We start from the raw sequence: 15,387 nt of genomic DNA, 5'->3' as shown, positions 1-15,387 counted from the left end.
ATTTTTGAAAATTTTAGTAATAAAATTTTATAATTTAAAAATATATAATTAAATTATATTTCGAAATTTATAATGTCATATTTGAATATATTTATTTTAATGATGATTTATGAGTTATTTCCATATTCTAAAAAAAAATTACAAAAATATAAATTGACATTAAATGTAATATATGAGTTATTGCCATATTTTAAAAAGTTTACCAAAAATATAAACTAACAGTAAATACAATTGTCCATGTCATATTAAGTTATAAGACATGTCATCAATTTCAGTAGTCATGTCATATTTGTTTTGTGAAATTGATTGTAGAATTGACATGTGGCAAAATCATTTCGCAAATATAGTCTAGGAGATTCTTTTCGCTGATACTCGAGTCAAATATATTATTATATCACTTATATATGTTCTGTGTAAAGTTGTTATGCCAAATGGAATAAGCAAAAATATGCTTCAATTTTTTTTCTCGATTCTAAAGCATGTTTGTCGGTAAATATTGAAGTATATTAGATCACACTTATGTATGTGATTTTATTTTGTTTGATAACATTCACTTGGTTTCTGCTTCATGGGATTCACTGTAACAAAACGAATCCTGTTAGGATTTAAACCTTCGCTGAGTGCTTTAAACATAGATTGAAATCATGAATATCAAGCTATTTCTCTTTATTCACTATGAATGAGTAACCTTACAAGAACAAAATAGAAATCACAAGTTTCTCTTGGCAACTAAAACCCTAACTATTGGTTCTCTTGATCTCTCTCTATTTGCCTAGCTCTCGTGTTTGTTTCTTACTCGGATAATTCTAAAGTCACGACCACATCCTCTATTTATAACATTATCATAACCGTCATTATGCTTATTTCCCTTTTCCCAATTGACAATAACCTACGTATTTTCTTGCAAAGTATTTCCTTGCAGGTAAAAGAGAACAATGCCTTGTTGGACTTCTTGTTGGGACTTTCGCACTGAGCCAAATGAGAATTGGGCCTATCATTATACAAATCCAGTTTTAAAATTTGAAAGGATAATTGCAGATTAAGTTGTGTTTGTTATTTACAACAACTACAATTTACGTATATCTAATTCTTCTCAGTTCTCACTACAATTTACGCGCTAAACAGCTAACTATCCATGAAAATTGCGTCGTGTGGGTGTTAGCACGTTACCATTTTAGATATGCAAATAATTGAATTAATCATGTAGAGGAAAACATGTACATTATTTGAATCACAAGTCACTGAGACACTTAGTCATCCAAAATAAAAAATATATAACATTTCAATTAAATTTTTAAATCACACAAAAAGTAACCTATACCATAATAAAGTCTCTAATGAATATTTTTTTTGATAAAAAAAATCTCTAATGAATTCCATGTGTGTTAGCAAATAAATGGGATATTAACATAACGGTCATGACAATATAAACCTGGCCGTTGACCAAACTTTTGTTTCTTGAGAATCTCTCTAGCTCTCAAAACCATCTCTTTGTTCGTTATTTCCTGTCTTGTCCCCGACAATATTGTCTGAATTGCGTCACTGAATGCTCCATATGCTTTTCCAGTTCTTGTCACGTATACATCCTCGGATCTTTGATCTGTTTGACACCCACTTAACAAAATACCGTTGTTGGGATGCTTACTTTTAAGTTCAGATCCTGCACCATCTGTATTAACCTCGCGCTTGCCTATGAACATACCTAGCAATCCTCTGTGAGCATTTCGTTTCATTGAATTAGAGAGCATAACATGCGGACTAGAGTCTTCGCCAAATACTTTAACAAGTGTTTGTCTGATTTTCCCACATTTGATATCGGTTTGTCCGGTTTGCTCCTTGAGAAGACTAATGTAGCTATCGAGAGGTAGATATCTTGTTTTCATATCTACCGTCTCACCGTCCTCTAACTCGCTCTCTCTAGTGAAACTATCGTGGCCTCCTCCACTTCCTCTCTGAGAATCATTCGAGGATATTCCACAAGTCGTTAGCAAACTCCTCACAATGCTAACTAAGAAAGTAACAATCCTAGATTTTGGCTTATTCACGTAGCTCTCCCCGATCTGTTCTTTTGCTTCCTCTATGAGACCATGTCTCTAAACTCATTGTCTACAAGAGTCCGAGATTATCGTCAGCAGACATCCCTTTTTCACCTCTGCCACCATGTCTCTAAACTCATTGTCTACAAATACATGTTCGGCAAGAAGATGACTATTAGAAAAATGGTAACATAATTCAAAACAGCAATATGTACAAAAAAAATTGCAGTAGCTAGGCGTTTTATAGGGGATTATTTTAGACGGATGCATAGACTGTTTTGTCAAACGCCTAAACCGATTTTTTTTTTTTTAATTGTTTTGTTTAGGTTGGTTTTGCCGTCTAAAACGATTTTTAGAACATTTACAACTTTGCTCAAAAAAAAACAAAGAACATTTACAAGTAAAAAGATTCATCAAGGTGAATCAAAAATATCAAATAGAAACGTAACGGTTTGCTCAAGTTTCGACGGCAGAGTACTCTGCTTTTCCAAAACAGAGTATTCTAACACATGAAATCAAAAGTCTGACAAAAAAGGGCACATACCCGTGATCAGATTCATATCGCAAGGAGTGATACACTCATCGTAATCTGTTGCGTCGAACAATCCTTCTTCTGTTGGGAGTCTCGTGCCATGTCCACTGTAATGAAACACCAGAACATCACCCGGTTCTCCTTCAGCGATGAGTTTCTTGAGAGCCTCGCGGATGTTCTTGCCGGTGGGTTGGATGCTAGATTTGTCTGTGTCGATCAACACCGTTATGTCCTTGTTTGAGAATCCGTAACGGTCGATGAGGCACTTCTGCATGCGACGGACGTCGTTGACACAGCCACGTAGCTCGACGGCGGTTCCAGGGTAGTTGATGCCGATCAAAAGCGCTTTCTTTGCCATTGACGAGTGAATAAACAACTAACTTTGTATTGGGGAGAAGAGTCTCCGCTTGTTTTGTTTCTTTCTTTCTTTCTAAGAATTGAATTTATCAGTTTATTAATAATCGAATGATTTAGCATTTAACTAATGACCAATAAAAAGACTAGCATTCTTTGCTGTTATCTTGTCTTTTCCTCTTTGAGGGAAACTTCGTTGGGTGCTGTTAGTGGCCGGCCTTTCAGTTTCACTTAATAATTCATTGGTCTTTTATTAATGTCAGATATACATATAAACGTGTTACTTATATATATGGATCTAACTTTCGTATTAAGAAAACTTACAAACATTAGGCCTTTTTTAATGGTTAAAAGTTTTTCAGCCTGAATATTCATACATCTTTTTAGGTAAAATCTAAATTGTCCATCTGTTTCAAATTAGATGTCGTTTATGATTTTGATTTTTTTTCACAGAGATTAAAAAACAGTTTACTGTTCAATTTTGTCTTTATTTATTTATTCAAAATTTAAAGCATATTATTTTTAATTTAATTAGAGATGAAAAAGATAAATTAATACCATAAAAACTGGATTGAAATCATAAAACAGTATTTATTTTATGACAAAATTTTTTTTTTACTCCGATACTAATTTAAAATGTAGAAAATATTCAAAAAAAAAATTAAAACTGTTCTCAACAAAAATTGAATATGTGCAATCAAAGAGTTGTATCTACTTAACCAACTTGTGGTTGGTCAACATGATAGCTATTATGCTGATATCATTTGGATAAGTCTAAGGGTGGCCGGTTTATTAGTTATTTACTTAATAAAGAGTTGACACTTGACACTATCTTTCTGGTATTTCCCCTTGCAAGTACACCTATGACTATCTCAGGTCAGTTTATTAGTTCGCTTCGTATGAGCTATGAGACTAATTAATTTAAAGAAAAATTAGGAAAAAGAGACACTTTCGACTTAGATTTGTCTCAATAAGACTTTTTGAATATTTTTTAGGAAAATAGAATTTTATTTCTACCATAATACCCTTATAATTAACCAATTAATATGAATTTAAGTATAAATTATAATTTTTGTAATTGATTTAATATTAATTAATTTTTTTTTAAAGTAAAAACAAAAGGTAAAAAAAAACACGGTTAAAGGGTATTGGATTAGTCTAATACTTTTTTTATCTTGTCGTAGCCGTCGTTGTTCTTCTCTCCATCCATGGAGATTTAGGTTTTTTGGAGATAATCTTTGTTCTTCATCGGTGTTCCGTCAATCATTTCTTCGTCTCTAACCTCGTTTTGGTGATCGAGAAGGGTTTAAGGGGGTTTCGACATGGATTTCTCATCACACGGATGTTCAAGGAACGGTCCGATTTAGAGATGGATATCAGGAGAAGTCTAAATCTCTTGAGAGGGGATTTTGGTACTCGGAGAATTGGGACAAATCGATTTTTTCAAAGGGATATACACAACGGGATCCAAGCCACTAAGGGCATATCTTCAGGATGCTATCTGCAGGAGATTGAGTTATGGGAGTATAAATGGGATACGGTTAATAATGGTTTGTGTCAAGGTTGTCAAGGTTTGTGTCTCTTTACTTGTGCAAAGTAGGATTTGATTTGGAATATGATCTAAGGAATTGTTTTTGGGGATCAAATTGTTTAAGGGATATATATATATTCTGCAACCCCTGGAATACATGGATTCTGTTTTTAAACCAACACTTCTTGATAACCTAAGTAAAATAACGAAGTTTTTGGAATACATGGACTCTGTTTTTGTTTACAAGACCTTTATATGGGGGCAAAACAAAGGATCAAAAAGAGGGATATTAGTAGAACAGAGGGGGCATGGTGCTACTAACAAAGATGACTATACAGATCAAGCTAGATGGTCTTCTCCATCTATTCAAGACTTTGGGAATTTGTCAAAAAGTGAGGTCTATATCTGGACTTCAGATCATGGAAGGTTGATTGATTCATAGCATATACTTATGGCTCCCAACAGACGGTTTCCTCTCTCACATGAGATTTCATCATACCTCAACGGGTCTACTGTAATTGGAACATATTGGATCACGGTTATGGAGCACATACGGTTATGGAGAACATATAGTTTTTTATTGTTTTGTCTTAATAAGCTGTATGAATAGTCTTCTGGTCAGTGTCTTTTATTATTGTTGGTGTGTCTGTTTGGTTTCTTTGTATGAGCCTAAAATTCATTATAAGATATTGTAATGATCATATACTGGGTCACTAGACATTACGAGTCTTTTATGTTGGAATCAGAGGGGAGTTATGAATTCAATAGAATGTTGTACCAAAGCCTTCAACAACTTCGTAGTATCAATGCTGACATGCTCTTTGCAGATCATATTTTGGTAAAATTTTGGGTCAACTTAATGGCGAACAGTATTGCTTCTTTAATCATATCGTATTTTGTTGTATGGAACCAAGGATGTAGTAGAAATATATGGTCCATTAAGAAGAGAGAGAGACGAATAACTGGGAGGAGAAAGATTTAGTTTAGATATGAGAGATTTAGGGAAGATTTAGTTTAGATTTAGGAAAGATATTTATCAAAATATGGAAGTTTCCATATTTTCGTGATTTGCCTATAATATGTAATGTACGTATATCAGGGCGCTGAAGAGAGGGTGGAAGGTTTATTCTTCCTTACGCATTTGATAACGTAAAAGGCAGAAAAGATTATGACACATATAAAAAAGAAGGTAGTTCACAGAGTCGAGGTTAGATGTTGTAATAAAGCTATAAGTAGACTAAAAATATCTTGTTAGAATATTACCCGACGAAATCTAGCTAGGATAGAATATTGAAGAAAGTTTTGTTTGTATTCTCTACCTAGGATAAAATTCGTGTGTAATACTTACTATCCGATTTCTAGACTAAGTATATGGCTAGAATGAATATTATATTTGTGCTAGAACATAAAATAAAACATGATTCCACTATTTTTAAAAATAAAATTTAAACATATAAATAGTCATACTAATGTTTCCAATGGCTTACATATTTTTTTTTTATTTTTAAAACTTATTTTACTATTTTTTCCATTACAGAAAGGTAAAACATGTCCAAAATGACCAAAACTATCAAAAGTCATATTTAAATAAACAAAAGTTGAAGGTGTCTCTTTTTCTCAATTCTCCCTTAATTTAAGCCCTTTAGGTTTTGGTTTCGATTTTGGTTTTGGTATCAGTTTAACATTTAAGTGAATTTTTGGTTTTGAATCTATCATTATCGTGTTTGTTGAATGGTTTCTTTTAGGCATACGGATTACAGAAATTACATAGAAATACTTTGTTTCAAGGTTTAAGGTAGCATATGTGATCTGAAATCCAATTTAACATTTATTTTGGACTAGATTTGTTTTGCTAGCTAAGAACATCTCCAAAAATACTCTCTATTATAGAGTTTTGCAGATTCTCTATTATAGAGTTTTGAAAACTCTATATTTGAAATTTCAAGGTGTTCTTCTCCAAAAGTAAAATTTCAAATTTAACTTCAAAATTATTTGTAATTTACACTATACTCCTTATATTTGTCATAATTAATATAAATCCATAAAACTTTTGTAGATAACTAGCACATATATAAAAATATGATAGTAATATTAATTAATAAAATCTTACACTAAAAAAAAAATTATAAATAGAAATACATAATTAAATATTAAACTACAAGAAAAATACCACATTATTACATAAAATTATTTTATTAATGCTCCATTTTCGGTTATACAAAATTAGTTTGGACAATATTTTAGAAGTTCCGGAGAAAATTTATTAGACTATTAGTGTTGTTGTACTATTTAAATTTGTGTAATAATTATGCATTCATGTATATATCTTCTTAAAAAACATTTATTGAGTTTCTTTTGTAATATTTTTGTTGTCTAATTCTACTTTTAAAATATTATAAATCTTATTTTAATTTTCAAAAACACTTTTATGTGTAAATTTTTAATTTATAAAAATAAATTTGAAATATTTAAAATATATAAAAGTTTTAGAGATTAAAACTATGAATGCGAAATACTTAAGAATAAAATATGTGATGTTTAATTAATTATAAGGAGCAAGATGCAAATAAAAATATGAAACTTCAAATTTAGAGTTTTGAGTAGTGAAACTTCAAATATAAAGTTTCATTCTTAAAATTCATAACCCTAATGTTCGTTTTTTGGTTGCATGCACATTCTGTTCACAACAAGTGATGTGCTTTTTTTTTTTTTTTTTTTTTGATCAAACAACAAGTGATGTGCAAGAAAAAAAACTTCAGCAAATGAATGTATAGATCACTACGACGTCGTTTGGTTTCATTCTTATGAGCCCACATATTAGCTTATTGGGCCGAAGATTGGATAGTGTAAGAAAAAGTCAAACTCGAGAGAGCAGAGATCGAAGCTCCGTTTGAAACGCTCTGCAATGGCGGCTGGGTTGTTCCGAACTGAGATGTCAATGTTATCCTCCACGTTGGCGCGAACATACTCCATTCCCTTCCGCAAAACGCTAATCTCCTTCGATTCTCGAATCGCAATGCAAACAAACTCTTTACCCAGAACTCGACATTCTCGTGTTGCTTCTCTCAGCTCATCGTCTCCTTCTCATTCACGAAATTTTCCAGTTCCAGGTCAAATTTCTGATTATTGGGTTACTAAAAAATCTGAACTTGGAAAGAAATAGAGTAACTACAGAGCTTCCGGATCATGATTAGCGTTAAAAGTTCCGTCTTTTTAATTCGTTTTCAGGGGTAGAGGATGTCTTTGTTGGTTATCTATTTGGGAGGAAGAAGGCAACAGAAGTAGCTCATGTGTTAGTACTTTAAACCCATTACTTAAAGTGTGGAGCTTTAGCTATTACATGATAACAACATCAGTCTGGTTATTACTTTTCAGTGTGTGGGAGCAGGTAATCCAAAAGGGCGATATGGTCATTGACGCTACATGTGGAAACGGTAACGATACTTTAGCAATGTTGAAGATGGTTACGGATGATTCTGATTACTTTGGTGGCTGTGTCTATGCAATGGACGTTCAAAAAGATGCCATTGAGAGCACTTCTTCTTTGCTAAATCAAACCCTTGGCTCAAAAGAGGTTGGGTTAGATGATTAACGAAACCTCAGGTTCTATAGAGCTGTGGTTCTTACTAATGTAGAGTCTTTTTCCATTTATGCTGAAGGAATGCAGAAGGAACGCGTCAAGCTCTTTAATATGTGTCATAGTAAGATGGAAGAGATTGTTCCTGAAAACTCTAGTGTGAGGTACAGTTTGAATTTGATGAATCTATGCAACGGTTTTGATGATTCCATGGTGACATTTTGATGAATGCAATCTTGTTTTATGAAGTTAGGATGGTTGCGTTCAATCTGGGGTATCTTCCAGGTGGAAACAAGTCGATAATCACTGTCTCTAATACAACTGTATTGGCATTGAGGGCGGCTGAGAGAATCTTAATGCCTGGTGGTCTCATAAGCTTGGTAGTTTACATTGGTCATCCTGGTGGAAGGTAATGAAAAAAAAAAACTAAAAAAGCTTCCATGATCTAATAAAGGTGAAATCTGAAGTTTTTTTTTTAAATAGTTTGATCCATTTTTGTTGTTGTTCAGGGAAGAGTTAGAAGTGGTTGAAGCTTTTGGGTCGAGTTTACCGGTCAGTGATTGGGTCTGCTGCAAGTTGCAAATGTTGAACCGGCCTTTAGCACCGGTTCTTGTTTTCATGTTCAAGAGAGAAAAGTGATTTTTTTTCAGATTCACAAAAGCTTTGTGTGCATCTACACATCACCATGTTCACTTGCACGGTATGTTCTTATTAGTGTTGTAACTTGTAACCTCAAGATTTTGTTTTTGTTAGTATACGAAGCTGCTTCATTTTTTTTTTGGAGATTCTGGCCCAAGATTGTAAAAATAAAAATAAAAGAAAAATCGACCACGCTGGGACTCGAACCCAGAATCTCCCGCTCCGGAGGCGAGCGCCTTATCCATTAGGCCACGCGGCCTTTTGAATGTAGTTTGATTTGTATTATATTAAACATAAAAACATCAGAAACGGTAAAAACAATGGGATAAACAAGACCATGAGATTTTTTTCACTGAGGCTCTTTTTTCCTTCTCTTTTTAGAGGAAATCTAGGATTCCAACAAAATCAATGAAATGGAAGAAATTCAAGTGACTAAAAATGGTAAATTCCAGATTCCAATATACTATAACTGTAAAACATTTTCTGAAAATGGAGATGAGAATGTTTTTGTCTATAGTCATAATGGTTGTTTAACGATTAAAAGGTGAAACTAATCTCAATGGTGGTGTCAAGAAACTTTTTGGATACTAGTTTCTGGTACTAGAAGAGATGGTTAAACAAAAACTTAGAATATTTTTTTACAAAAAAAAAAACTTAGAATATAAGACATTACATAACCAGATTCAGATTTTATGTTTATTTTTTTCTGTATAATCAGATTCAGTTACCATTCCACGTCTTTGGTCATCACTTCTTGTGGGTTGCCTAGAGATGATTACTTATGTCAGGTTATCGAACGTGGCATAATGTCATGGAACTCGTTGTTGTGGAATATGTGCATAAAAATGGTTATAAAAATGCTAAGAAAACATTTTAGGGTAAGTTCCTCTGTTATACAAGAAAACATCTCTTTTCTTTTCTTCAAGTTTTCATTTCTTGGCTGTGAGATATGATATGTTTGGTACACAAATGAGAGCAAAACTTCATCTAGTTTTGAAAAGGACTCAAGCATGGAGAAATCGACAATCTATTATGCTGGTATGACGGATGAGAATCGTCAAGAACTGCTTAATACATTTCAGTTTGCTTCTGGTACATTGCCGGTGCGTTATCTAGGCTTGCCTTTTCTAACACGTCAGATGCGAAAAGAGGATTATCAGGTGCTTATCGAGAAGATAAAGATGCGTATTAGCTTATGGACTAACCGCTTCCTGTCTATGGCTGGCCGACTGCAGTTAATAAAGTCAGTTTTGCTAAGCATAGTCAATTTCTGGATGACTGGTTTCACGCTCTCGGGGCAGTGTATTAAGGAAAGCAACAGCCTCTGCTCTGCTTTCCTTTGGTCTGGTCCTTCTCTTAATGTGAAGAAAGCAAAAGTTTCATGGGATGTGGTCTGCCTCCCTAAGAAAGAAGGAGATCTGGGTCTCAGATCACTGAAAGCGATGAACAAAGTCCTTACTCTGAAACTGCTATGGAGGCTCACGTCCTCTCAACCTTCGCTTTGGGCCAAATGGATCCAAACGTACTTGGTTAAGAGCTACATAATATGGTCTATCAAGGATACAACAACTGCAGGATCATGGGTGTGGAGAAAGCTTCTGAAGTATAGAGACCTTGCAAAACAATTCCATAAAATGAAGGTGGGAAATGGAAACCGAACCTCTTTCTGGTTTGATTCTTGGTCTCCACTGGGATGTCTGTATGATATCACTAGAGTCTGTGGGTGCATTGACTTGGGAATTAGAGCGACTGCAACGGTCTCTTCAGCTTTGCTTTCGAGAAGACGAAGTAGAGACCATCGACAAGATATTCTGAACATCATTGAAGCTGCTATGGTACAACAGAGAGCCAAGCTATCCAATGAAGAGGATTGTGCTATTTGGAAGAGTTCTCCGGATGAGTATAAACCAATATTCAGTACAAAAAACACTTGGAGTTTATTTCATCAGCAAGCTCCAATTGTCGATTGGCACAAGAGCTTAGGGTTCAAACACCACACTCCAAAATTTGCTTTCTTTACTTGGTTAGCTATTCAAAACCGTCTTCTAGTGTAAACCCAGCGTGTGTGTTCTGCAACCAGCTGGAAACTAGGAATCATTTATTCTTCTCCTGTCCATTCGCCGCTGAGGTATGGTCTCGGTTAACCAAAAATCTTCTTCGTGGGAGTTTCACAACTGACTGGACAGAGCTAATAGAGATCATCAAGGATAACAGTCAGGATTTTCTCTCCAAGTTCTTAACCCGCTATGTCTTCCAACTCTCGATACATTCTTTATGGCGAGAAAGAAATGACAGAAGACATGAAGCTACTCCAACTACAGTCTCTGTTATGGTCGGCATACTTGATAGGCAAGTCCGAAACAAATGTCTCTCGTTCCGGCAGGTCGGAATTTCACATTTGCTGCAGCCTTAGGGGTGTGGTTTTCTATAGCATATAGTCTAAAGATTTTATAAAATTTTGGAGTTATTCCTAAAAATGTTGCACAAGTTGCAAATACAGTGTATTCTCTTTTGAGTAAATTTAACATCTATTCAAAAAAAAAAAAAATCTTAGCTGCTGAATCAGTTTAAAGACAATAACAATTAATCTTACTCAATCTCATGGTTGCTATCTGATAGGGTATTATTATTCCATCTCAAACCATGTTTCCTTGGTTTCAATACAAAGCAATCTTTTGGCTCTGTAATTTCTACGTTTCTTTGCTATTGCTACTACATTCACCTACCTGATCGTGAATTTTAACTCTATTGTACATCTTAATTGAGAATAATCAGTAAAATGAGTTCATTTATGGCTCTTCATTAATGATTTATCAGGACCTCATAACTCTCCAAGAGTGATGGGGAGGGTGAATCTTCTTTAGCTTCATTGTTCTGTTCTTGTTGTTGTTGGCTATCGTCTTCTTCTAACCCAAGTTCACTTTCCAGGTTCTTGAACCATTTATCAACTTCATCTTCTTCAGATTCTTGATGATCCTTTGGAGTCAAACTGTTCTCAGGTTGTTGGAAACCCTCTAGGAAATTCCACACGTCAGGATCTATATCAAAAGGTATCTCCAGCAGCTCTGGTTTGTCTACCTCTTGGAGCAGCCCCGCCAACTCGCTGTAATCTTGAAAATACTCAAACGTTTCGCCTATCTGTACATCATCCTCCTCCTCTTTGCTAACAATGTTGGAACCACCAAAAGACCTAGAAGCATTAGGAGATGACTCTTGGGACGTCTCTTCTTTATTCAAAGAACCTTTTGATGCTGCTTCATCACTGGCATTATGGTTGATGTAGGAGTTCAATCTTTTCTTGAGATGTGTGTGCCACACGTTCTTGATCTCATTGTCTGTTCTTCCTGGCAGTTTAGAAGCAATCTTGGACCACCTGAATCCAAAAAATGAAGAAAAGCTATTGTTAAAATCAAAACATAGAGAGGCACACAATGGTATTAACAAGATGTAACACAGACTTGTTTCCAAAGCTCTGGTGGAGTTTAATGATGGTTTCTTCTTCCTCTAAGGTGAAATTGCCACGTTTCAGATCAGGTCTGAGGTAATTGATCCATCGAAGGCGACAACTCTTGCCACACCTCAGCAATCCTTCATTGCATGCATAGAACGACAGACACAAAGAATAATTAAGAATCAGGAGGTTAAAGAAAAGATAAAGGAAAAGGATGTCAGATCAGATATATTACCTGCTTGTTTGGGGAGAGATCTCCAATTCTCATGACCATACTTGTGAATGAAAGAGATGAGTTTCAAGTCTTCATCTTGGCTCCATGGTCCCCTCTTCACTTTGGTTTTGTCACAACATGGAGCTCTCCCTTTGCCCATTCTCTCTCTATCTCTGCCTTTTCCCTCTCACACACTTTTGAGATTCCTTTCTACCAAATCTAATTGGTACTATGTGTATTTATACAAGGAAGTGGTGTGTGACCTGACAATGAGAAATATGTTATAAAGGAAAGACAATGACAATTGTCAAATCAGATTTGATTAAGTTTAAAACTTGTCTATATTGTAGGTGAGTATCTGGCATGCTTCCTTCTTTTCTAATATATACTTCCATTTATCTCAAAATAAATATTTTTGTTTTGGAAATATTATCTCACAATTAAACATATGTTTGAAATTTCAATATTGAGTCTCACATTCTATACGTTGAATATATCTTTACCAAAAAATAAATAAATACTAACTAGGTTTGTCCTTGTGGTTATTATTATTGTGTACAAAAATTGACTAGCGCAACACATTAGTTAATAACTTAATATTAATAGTTTATGGTAAACTTTGATATATTTTTTTGACTAATAACTTTGATGATTGACTAACTATACATGGATCATGAAGTCTCTCTAAGTCAAATCAGGAAGGGCCATTACAATTTTTCTATCTTTGGCTAAACCAACTTTTGAAAAATGGTTCTAACTAAAAAGAACAAAAATATTGGTAAACTGACAATTCATAAAATAAAACTTAACTTATAATTAATTTTTCTCTATACTTTAAGTTATTAATCTGCCAAACAAGACGTAAGGATGTTCTCACCTTTAGTCTGCCGTCTCATATTAGGGAAGGCACTATTATACATAGTTTGAATAATTCATTCGTTTCAATAAAAAAAATAGAAGTACTGTACACAATTGAGTTCGACAGGCTATGGTTTTCCGAAATTGTGAATGAGCAAATAAATTTCTGTGACCTCGTATGTATGCTTTATTTTTGCAAAAAAAGAGAGAGATAAGTCTAACAGATCAAGTTTTTATCAGATCCTTAAATAAGAAAATCCAGTTAATTGATAAAATTATAAGTTCGTTCAAAATGATGCTATCGACCGACATATATTGTGCATCAGAAACAGTTAATTCATTGGCGAATAACATTTTAATATAAACATAGTTAGAACATGTTCAATGTAAAATTTTATTTTTTCTATAAAATAGAATAATTCTGAATTCAGTTTTACTAAAACTTCACTCTGTTTTGAAGTGAAAATGCAGTAATGAACAAAAGATAAAAGCATTATTTTATTTATATAGAGTAAATTCATTGTTTACTCCATTATAAAATAAAAAATTAGAATGAAGTTAGAACATTATTTATTACAAATTCTATTTTAGAGTCAAAATAGAATGAGATTGAAGATGCTTTTAAAATTATTTTTTTATCGTATCAACTTTATTTTTTGTATATAATAATTATTTATGCAATTAGTTTTTTAAAAAAATTGTATAATAATAAGTATATTATTTCGAACTGAAAATAAACTGTTTGCTTAAAAATTGCACTAATCTTGATTTATAATTTTGTATTTTTACAAAGATATAAAGTATTCGCAAACAATTATAACTTTAAAATCTTATACTCCCTATGTTTCAAAAATATGTATGTTTTAGAATCTTACACATATCAAAAACATAAAAAATATGTAAAATTCCTCATAACTTTTAACCAAAAGAATTTCAATAAACACAATTATATTTTTTAAAATTTACAGTTTACCATTAATTAATACATTGAAAATGCAAAAAAAAATATCCTTTTGAAATTATTTTTTCTAAAACATAGATCTCTTCGAAACAGAAAGAATATAAAACATAAAATGGTATAATACTTTTTGGTGTAAAAATGGTATAATACTTCTACTGCTTTAATTAACTTTAATATATACTCAAAATTTCAGCAATAATTAACTAAAATTATGTTAACCTAAAAAATTACAATCAATAAATCCACTTCAATACTTTATTTACTAGGGGCATTGCCCCCGCGCAAGCGCGGAATTGTGGACAGAGTTCTTGTTTCATCTCAATATTTTTGCTAGGGTTATTGTAATTGTGAATTTTGCGTTTTGAGTTGTTTTTCAAGTTTTTTTTATTGTTATAGGGTTAGAGTTGTGATGATGAACTGTGTATGCATTGTTCTCTACTTATGAAGGACTAAACTGTGTTAATAATGTGATTGATATAGTTCGTGTTGTTGTTTGTTGAGAGTACATAAATTATATTAAAGTTGTTGAGAGTACATTTTATTTCTGGATATTTTTTCTCTAGTTTAAGATAAGGAACCCTCATTCCTCATCATTCCCAAAATTTTATTCCTATTCATTCTTTTTCTATTCATTCATAACGTTCCTCGATGGTTACCAATCACACCCTAAGTATTTGAACCTTAATGGGTTTTAAACGAATTTATGTATTTCTCATAAGAATACAATAGCATTGACCTGTTGACATTGGGCATGTAAGCTATTTTTATAAGACAAGAGGAGTGAGCAGGTGGAGATGTTGTTGCCGTCTTTGTGTATGTCGGGATTGTCTCTTGTATCTCTTGTTGTGGCTGTGTTTGTTTATCTTTATTTGATGGGTAATATGTAAACAAAAATCATTGTTAGTTGTATTTATCAGAGTTCATAACTTACTCTGCTTTTTTGTTTAGGTAATTTCATTGATTTTGGTTGTCGTCTTCGTTTTCTTCATTGCGAAAGTTAAACAAAAATAATTGTTAGTTGCATTTATCAGAGTTCGTAACTTACTCTGTTTTTTTGTTTAGGTAATTTCACTGATCTTGGTTGTCGTCTTCGTCTTCTTCGTTGCGAAAGTAAGTTTGTAAATTGTTAAATAGCTCGCCGTGTAGTTTGTATTTGTTTAGCTGACTCGATGTATGTGTCGTTGAGTTTTAGTTGAGGTGATTGGTTTGGTATATTTGTTTTGAAGTTTATTTC

At 33.2% G+C, this 15,387-nt stretch overlaps 3 protein-coding genes and 1 non-coding gene across 6 annotated transcripts; 1 reads left to right on the top strand and 3 right to left on the bottom strand.

Annotated features, from left to right (window-relative positions):
• Positions 1–1,375: 1,375 nt before the first annotated feature.
• Positions 1,376–2,985, bottom strand: LOC106310577 (metacaspase-8). 2 transcript variants are annotated; one of them, XM_013747805.1, is made up of 2 exons: positions 2,581–2,985; positions 1,376–2,179 (listed from the first exon to the last, which is right to left on the bottom strand). In XM_013747805.1, the coding sequence occupies exon 2, from the start codon at positions 1,881–1,883 to the stop codon at positions 1,386–1,388; it is 498 nt and encodes a 165-aa protein (XP_013603259.1). In that variant the 5' UTR covers positions 1,884–2,179; positions 2,581–2,985; the 3' UTR covers positions 1,376–1,385. Both variants share the same exon structure in this region, with proteins under 2 accessions (XP_013603259.1, XP_013603260.1).
• Positions 2,986–7,309: 4,324 nt separating this feature from the next.
• On the top strand, positions 7,310–8,813 carry LOC106310075 (putative rRNA methylase YtqB). 2 transcript variants are annotated; one of them, XM_013747273.1, is made up of 7 exons: positions 7,310–7,563; positions 7,682–7,745; positions 7,829–7,887; positions 7,975–8,027; positions 8,121–8,194; positions 8,284–8,439; positions 8,540–8,813. In XM_013747273.1, the coding sequence occupies exons 1-7, from the start codon at positions 7,359–7,361 to the stop codon at positions 8,667–8,669; spliced, it is 741 nt and encodes a 246-aa protein (XP_013602727.1). In that variant the 5' UTR covers positions 7,310–7,358; the 3' UTR covers positions 8,670–8,813. The 2 variants fall into 2 exon arrangements, with proteins under 2 accessions (XP_013602727.1, XP_013602726.1); XM_013747272.1 differs by having other exon boundaries at positions 7,829–8,027.
• Positions 8,814–8,855: 42 nt separating this feature from the next.
• TRNAR-CCG lies at positions 8,856–8,928 on the bottom strand. The gene has a single exon. It is a non-coding gene; the product is annotated as a tRNA-Arg (tRNA).
• A 2,346-nt stretch (positions 8,929–11,274) lies between these two features.
• Positions 11,275–12,641, bottom strand: LOC106310395 (myb-related protein Myb4). Its single transcript, XM_013747628.1, has 3 exons — positions 12,356–12,641; positions 12,128–12,257; positions 11,275–12,042 (listed from the first exon to the last, which is right to left on the bottom strand). The coding sequence occupies exons 1-3, from the start codon at positions 12,492–12,494 to the stop codon at positions 11,472–11,474; spliced, it is 840 nt and encodes a 279-aa protein (XP_013603082.1). The 5' UTR covers positions 12,495–12,641; the 3' UTR covers positions 11,275–11,471.
• Positions 12,642–15,387: the final 2,746 nt, after the last annotated feature.

This window comes from Brassica oleracea, chromosome C8 (assembly GCF_000695525.1).
Source record: "Brassica oleracea var. oleracea cultivar TO1000 chromosome C8, BOL, whole genome shotgun sequence".
Lineage (NCBI taxonomy): Eukaryota > Viridiplantae > Streptophyta > Magnoliopsida > Brassicales > Brassicaceae > Brassica > Brassica oleracea.
This window is presented reverse-complemented; position numbering and strand designations above follow the sequence as displayed.

Coding starts and splice junctions, on each gene's coding strand:
- LOC106310577 (XM_013747805.1), bottom strand. CDS start 1,883: ATGAAAACAAGATATCTACCTCTCGATAGCTACATTAGTCTTCTCAAG.
- LOC106310075 (XM_013747272.1), top strand. CDS start 7,359: ATGGCGGCTGGGTTGTTCCGAACTGAGATGTCAATGTTATCCTCCACG. Junction 7,564..7,681: donor ACGAAATTTTCCAGTTCCAG/GTCAAATTTCTG, acceptor ATTCGTTTTCAG/GGGTAGAGGATGTCTTTGTT. Junction 7,746..7,828: donor GCAACAGAAGTAGCTCATGT/GTTAGTACTTTA, acceptor ATTACTTTTCAG/TGTGTGGGAGCAGGTAATCC.
- LOC106310395 (XM_013747628.1), bottom strand. CDS start 12,494: ATGGGCAAAGGGAGAGCTCCATGTTGTGACAAAACCAAAGTGAAGAGG. Junction 12,258..12,355: donor ATCTCTCCCCAAACAAGCAG/GTAATATATCTG, acceptor CATGCAATGAAG/GATTGCTGAGGTGTGGCAAG. Junction 12,043..12,127: donor CACCAGAGCTTTGGAAACAA/GTCTGTGTTACA, acceptor TTTTGGATTCAG/GTGGTCCAAGATTGCTTCTA.